At 43.6% G+C, this 7,001-nt stretch overlaps 1 protein-coding gene across 1 annotated transcript; it reads right to left on the reverse strand.

Annotated features, from left to right (window-relative positions):
- Positions 1-212: 212 nt before the first annotated feature.
- Positions 213-6,068, reverse strand: LOC129235805 (uncharacterized). The gene is made up of 4 exons (XM_054869847.1): positions 6,047-6,068; positions 3,325-5,936; positions 1,784-3,096; positions 213-1,741 (listed from the first exon to the last, which is right to left on the reverse strand). Exons 2-4 carry the CDS (start codon positions 5,844-5,846, stop codon positions 213-215), a joined length of 5,364 nt encoding a protein of 1,787 aa, XP_054725822.1. The 5' UTR covers positions 5,847-5,936; positions 6,047-6,068.
- Between the last annotated feature and the right edge of the window lie 933 nt (positions 6,069-7,001).

A 7,001-nucleotide genomic window follows, 5' to 3' on the forward strand; every position in this document is an offset into this window, starting at 1 on the left:
GAAAGGGGTTTGCTACTAACTCAATTGCAAAAATGGTTTATTCTGAAATTCAATTTAATATTGTACATTCTGTAATTTAATAAAATATAGAAACTTACCGCAGTTTTGCACCCCTTCTTCTTCGACTGATCGTATGCGAATGAAAAATAGAATAGAACGAAGAAGAATGAGTGCGCAACTTTGGTTCACAAGCAGGGTTGTAATTCTACTTATTACAAATTATAAATATCATTTGTCAACACCCCCACCCCCGTGGAGCGATCAGCTTCACCACTTTCCAGATCCAGGACTGCCAATTTAGATACCGCTCGTTGCAGAAGTCCACCAACCGTACGCACATCCGCACGCCGAGCCACACCATCTGCGCCAGTGTACACACGCTCAACAATACCACGTCGCCACTGAATCCTTGGCACATTCGGATCGCAAATAAATACTACATCACCCTCTTTAAGAGGCACGGTTCGTTCACACCACTTAACTCTTCGGGTTAGCGTTGGTAGATACTCCAGTACCCATCGCTTCCAAAATGCATCTCTTAGGCTTCGTGCAATGAGCCATTGCTTGCGTAACAAAGGTATCTTTTCATCAGGAGAGTTGGCCGTTGGAGTTTTAGGGATATTACCCACGCCAATCAGGAAGTGGTTAGGCGTTAATGGTTCGTCGTCGTCGGGAGAGATGGGCAGATGCGTCAATGGACGTGAGTTTACTATGTTTTCCGCTTCTATCAGAAAGCTTTGTAAGACATGCTCACGTGGCGCCTTTTCTTTTAATGAATGTCGAAGAACCCTTTTAACGCTCTGCACCATTCTTTCCCAAATTCCTCCTTCAGATGGATTGGCGGGGCTGTTGAAGAACCATTCAACTCCCTTGGTTGACAATTCATTTTGTATTCGCTCAGTGTCAAAAACATCAGGAAAACGTTTCGCTTCTTCGTTGGCCCCGATGAAGTTTTTCCCATTGTCAGATCGTAGACGTGTTGGAACCCCTCTCCGATTCATGAAGTTGCGCATAACTATTATACAGGAATCCGTTGATAAGTCGTGGGCGATTTCCAGGTGGATTGCGCGCACGGTGAGGCACGTAAACAACGCGACCCAACGCTTTTCAGTTCGCCGCCCGATAGTAACCGAAATAGGCCCAAAATAGTCCAGTCCCGTATAAGTAAATGGTCGTACATAGGGCTTCAAACGATCCTCTGGTAGAGGACCCATCATAGGCGCGTGAGGTTCTGTCTTCCTGACTTGACAATATTTACATCCGGCTATTACACGTCGTAGCATTTGCCTTATTCGGGGAATCCAGTATTTCTGACGTATATTGCTTATAGTCGCCTCGTGATTCTGGTGCTTCATTGTGCAATGGTGATAATTAACGACCAGATGCGTAAATATATGTCCATACGGCAGTATGATCGGTCTTCTGACGTTATACGGTAAGAAGCTAGCTGCATCTATGCGCCCTTGTACACGAAGTAGCCCCCTGTCGTCCAGATATGGCGAAAGTTGCTTTAATGCGCTGTCATTTGGAATGGCTTTACCAATTTCGATACTGTTGCGTTCTGAAGTAAATGATTCCGATTGAACGCGTAGGCATAATAGGTGCTCCGCGGCTTCCAGTTCAACAGCAGTAAGTCCATATTCCAGATATTTTAGCTCCCGTTTACGGCAGCGGTTTATGAATCGAAGCACCCACGCTACTGCTCTTTTTAATCTAAGTAAATTTGAGAAACGATTGTAATCTATAAAAATATAGTTGTTGGCAATTAAAGAAAATTTAGAACGGAGCTCTTCATCTGCTTCCACAAAGATCTTGCTGATGTTTTCTTCAGCAGGCCACGTCTCTTCATCGCGTCTCAGAAAATTCGGTCCCTGTAGCCAGCGAGATTTTAGTGAGAAATCAACACTCCCATGGCTTCTTGTCGCATCATCGGCTGCATTGTCTTTCGTTGGCACCCATCGCCATTCGCGAACTTCACTCCCATCTAAAATCTCTGCAACGCGGTGTGCCACATACGGTTTGTAGCATCGATGTTCGCTTCCAATCCACTTCAAGATAGTTCTGGAGTCGCTCCATAAGAAGCATCGTTCAGGGCGTATTTGGTGATTTTCCAATATCAATTTCCGTAAACGTACACCCAAGACGGCTGCTTGCAATTCCAGGCGTGGAATGGTTACGGCCTTTAGTGGAGCGCACTTCGTCTTCGCACAAACTAACGTAACACCAACTTCACCAGTCGACTTTCTTGATCTCCAGTAGGCGACAGCAGCGAAGGCCTCTTCGCTAGCGTCAACGAACACATGCAGCTCCAAATCCGAAGGCGCACCATGTGGGAAGTAGAATCTCGGCACACGAAATCCCGTTACTTTGTGCATCTGCTGGCGCCACCTTTCCCATATTATATTCACATCATTTGGGATGGGCTCATCCCAACGGACATCACGACGCCATACTTCACGCATAAGAGATTTGGCTGCAACAGTAAAGTGACTTAAAAATCCCAACGGATCGAATATTGACATAATAATACTAAGAAGTTCCCTTTTTGTGGGACTCCTTTCGCCTGTGATTACTGCTTGTTCAATGCGATGGAACTTCAGGTTGAATTTAAAATTATCAGTTGCTGACTCCCAATATAACCCAAGAACCTTCTCTGTGCTCTCACCGACTGCGATCTGTTTCGTTGCCGTACTACCATTTAATTCTTTAACTACCTTCTCTGAGTTCGATACGAATCCACGTAACTCGAATCCACCATCGCTGTGAATGTCACGAACCTGCTTTGAGATATCTACGGCCTCTTCAATTCCATCGAAACTGTCAACAAAATCATCAATATAATGATGATCAAAAATAGCTTTAATTGCACGAGGATGACTTTCGTGGTGCTCCTTGGCGTTCAGCCTCATGACATATTGCGCCGAGCAAGGCGAGCACGCGGCGCCGAAAATCATCACTCGCATCTCGTACTCCTCAGGTGGCTTAGTATTTTCGCCATCACGCCAAAGAAAACGCTGTGCACACCTGTCTACTGGCTGTATAGCTACCTGGTGGAACATCTCTTTAATATCTCCGCAAACTGCAACTGCACGTGTTCTAAAATTAAATAAAATCGAAGGTAGTGATATGTAGAGCTGTGGTCCCTTCAATAACTTGGAGTTCAGAGATACTCCTTCAAATCGAGACGCTGCGTCAAAAACAAGGCGTAATTTTTGAGGTTTATTTGGGTTGACGACACCAAAGTGTGGGAGGTACCATTTCCTGGATGAAGTTACTCTCGATTTCTTGGGCGTAAGCTTTCGAGCGTAGCCTTTACTTAGGTACCCATCAATGATCTCTTTGTACGCGGTTGCGAACGTTTCGTCGCGTTTCATCTTTCTCTCAATCCCTTCAAGCCTATGTAGAGCAGCCGTATAATTATCGGGCAGTTGTGTGCTGTCGTCCTTCCATAATAGCCCTGTTTGAAATCGACCTCCCACTCGTTTAGTTGTGCCTTCAAGTAACATCTTAGCTCTGACGTCATCATTACTTTCGACAGGTGGCGAAGATCTAACGCCAAGACTTTCAATATTGAAATAGTCGATCACAAGTTGTCGCATGTCTTCTTCTTCTTGCATTTCTTGGGTACGTAAAAAAAGACAAGAGCGGGTTGCTAACGACGCACGACTGGTTGGACCAAAAACTACCCACCCTAGTTTAGTGTTGCAAGCGTACGGACCTTGCTCACTAACCCCCTTTATGTCAATCGGCAAGCCTAAGTGTGCATGATCGATTCCAATTAAAAGTTGAGGCACAGCATCAAAATATGGCTGAAGAGGCAGAGACGAAATTGATTTGTCACTGCTCTTTAAATCATCACGACTTAAACTCTGCATGGGCAAACCTAGATTAGCTACGGCATAAACGTCGCGCAGTAGGTAGCGCTTATTTTTACCAACACCGCTAATTTCAATATTGAAAACCTCAGTCGACTCTTGGGCTGTTCTTCCTCCAAACCATTGTATATCTAACGAATGTCGACGGCCGCGTATTCCCAACTCCTTGGCCAAATCACTGTCTAACATCGTAATTGAAGAACCTTCATCCAATAGGGCGTACGTATCGATGCGCTTATTATCGCCATACAAGGTTACCGGCAGCACACGAAAGAGCAGCTTGGGTTTAGTGCTGCTAACGTTTGCGCAGCTCAACACGTTTCCTCGTACGTCACCTTGTTCTTCCTTTAATAAACTTAGGGTCGGCGTAATAGCATTGGCCTCGTGCAATAAACTGTGGTGTCTACGCTGGGATCCTTCTTCTAAACAAAGCTTTTTACGGCGACAGTTACGCGTGTTATGGCCCACGTTCAAGCATGAAAAACAAGCGCGATGTTTCTTCGCGAACTCCCATCTATTAGACACTGCAGCATTTAAAAAACGACGGCAATCTTGCAGTTTATGTTGCTCCTGGCATAATGGACACTTAACGGGAGTTACACCTGCATAACCTGGACACTGTTTTTCGGATGTATGTAACACCGCACGACGCTTTTGATCCTTATTATCGATGTCTTGCACTGTACATATCAGATTAGCAAGTTCACTTACCCAAGCGCTAAAATGTACAATTGTCGGATACGGCTGTATTGAGGCGGCGACTCTGGCCCACTCCAGTTTCTTACTCATAGGAAGCTTAGCTAATAGTTCCTCTAATAGCGTAGGATTGGCGATGTGTTGTTGTCCATTCGCTGACTGTAAGAATGTTGCTAGGTTTCTCACTTTAGTGGCAAAGGGTACCAGTTTGGACAATGCATTCTCCGAAATATTAGGCAAATCCCTCGCTTGACGTAGCTGACTCTGAATTAATTGTTCGGGTCGGCCAAAGCGAAAACGGAGTTGCTCTATGGCGGCGCTGGCATTGTCTGGATGAATTAAAAGCGATTTAATCACCTCCCGCGCTTCTCCTTTAACAGCTTTCTGCAACCGTTGATTGTTTTCCAGATTAGTGTAGTTGTACATTGAAGTCGATTGGACGTAGGCTGTATAAAAAATTGGCCAGTCTTCTGGCTCGCTGCTAAATTCGGGTAAATCTTGCAACTTCCGTGGTACTGTTGCAGAATTGTTTAAAAATGAAAAATTGTTTAAGTCATTTGTTGGCATAGGACCATGAACAATACTGTTATAATTATTAAAAACAGGGGGCGAAATTATCGACGACGATGTAAACGGCACGCCAGAATTACCTAGTGTAGCGTGTGTTTGGCCCTTTATTGAATACGTTGGCGCAAAGACGGCGCTCGCAGTTAACGACGGCAGCGAAAAAAAACTACCACCGTTTTCAGCGGTTTGCTGGCCTGGCAGCGTGGCAGCGCTGCTCGTGATAGTCGACGTCGCAAAATGTGCATAACTGTTTATGGTCGATGGCGTGATGTTATTTGTTGTTGCGTTAACCGACAATTTTTGCATACGTGAAGTACATGAAAAATTTGGGAATTCATATAACGGAGCACCTATAGCGGGTGCTAACGATGGCGCAACGACGGGTATTGTTGTTGTCGTGGCTATGGATGTAGCACTATCTAAATGACCTGAGCTACGCAAAGCAATCTCTAGCCTTTGGCAGTGGCGGTTTTGTTCACTTAATCTTACCTGTGCTTCTTCTAGTTGTCTTTGAAGAGTGGCGATTTGATTCTGCATTTCCATTTTTAAACTTACGGATTCTGATGTGGCGTTGGTATGCGTGGTGGCGGCGGAGGCGGCGTCGTTTATGATGGCGGTGGAATTAGGCTGAACTTCACCTGACTCTGGTTCTAATTTGTTGAGCCGAGGACTGCGGCGTTTCTCTATGGTTTCCTCCGGATCATTCATTTAAACGGCCCCAAACTTTCACTCTTTTACGGCAGGGAAAAATACGCAGTTAATCGCAAATAATCAAAATTGCGAATAAAGATGTCGCGGCTACGATGAGATGAAAGGGGTTTGCTACTAACTCAATTGCAAAAATGGTTTATTCTGAAATTCAATTTAATATTGTACATTCTGTAATTTAATAAAATATAGAAACTTACCGCAGTTTTGCACCCCTTCTTCTTCGACTGATCGTATGCGAATGAAAAATAGAATAGAACGAAGAAGAATGAGTGCGCAACTTTGGTTCACAAGCAGGGTTGTAATTCTACTTATTACAAATTATAAATATCATTTGTCAACACTCGTATTTATCTATTCTTTTAGTCAAAAAGTAAACGTAATGCATTTACCTACCGCCCAAGCAGCCCACCTGTACATCACTTGCTATCCCATATTTTGTGGTTAGTAATTTTAAACTCGTGTTCTTCGATTAAAAAAGAGAACGAATGAAATAAAAATGGTTCATGCACGTAACCATGGGTTGACACCTGTCAAAAACACACAAACGCAAATTACCGCAAAACGTAATATCCATGCGTCATTCGAATAAAAACTCTTCTGAAACATCATCCAATACATAAAAAAGAAATTGCCGCACGAGCCTCGAAACAAATGGGTAAGAGTGAAGTATTTTTTTTTTTTTTTTGTTTTTTTGACTTAGCCATAGCACGAAAACGTCGCCACATACAAATGACATTCGCCTTCTATCGTTTGTGTGCGTTTGAGTAATTGTGGCTATGCATGCGTTTGGCTGGACTGAACATGAAAAATATCCTTTCGAAGAAATAACATTTCAACTGGTGCGAACAAAAAAGCAAGTCGGAGCGTAACGAATCTGTATGTGAGCTTATAAATGCCTCTGAATTGAATTTCTAGAATTTGTTAAATATTTGTTCAAATAAATAATTGACAGCATCCACGAAATAATGTCCGCCCGTTCATCTATCGCATACGATGACTCACTACAAATTGAGGTACATCAGTGGTTGTATTGAGAATGGTAACTACACTGTGTGACAAAGTGGCACGAAAAAATACGAGAATGCGGGGTACCAGGTGTGATAAATTATGAACTTCTAAAACCTTACCAGCCGCCGCTATTAAAAAAATTTT

This window comes from Anastrepha obliqua, chromosome 1 (genome assembly GCF_027943255.1).
Source record: "Anastrepha obliqua isolate idAnaObli1 chromosome 1, idAnaObli1_1.0, whole genome shotgun sequence".
NCBI classification, from domain to species: Eukaryota; Metazoa; Arthropoda; class Insecta; order Diptera; family Tephritidae; genus Anastrepha; species Anastrepha obliqua.

Excerpts from the sequence above, each read along its gene's own strand:
- LOC129235805 (XM_054869847.1), bottom strand. The coding sequence starts at position 5,846 with ATGAATGATCCGGAGGAAACCATAGAGAAACGCCGCAGTCCTCGGCTC. Across the intron at positions 3,097-3,324 it reads TACAAAGAGATCATTGATGG|AACACGTGCAGTTGCAGTTT; the intron begins GTACCTAAGTAA and ends ATTTAATTTTAG. Across the intron at positions 1,742-1,783 it reads GGAAGCAGATGAAGAGCTCC|ATTACAATCGTTTCTCAAAT; the intron begins GTTCTAAATTTT and ends ATATTTTTATAG.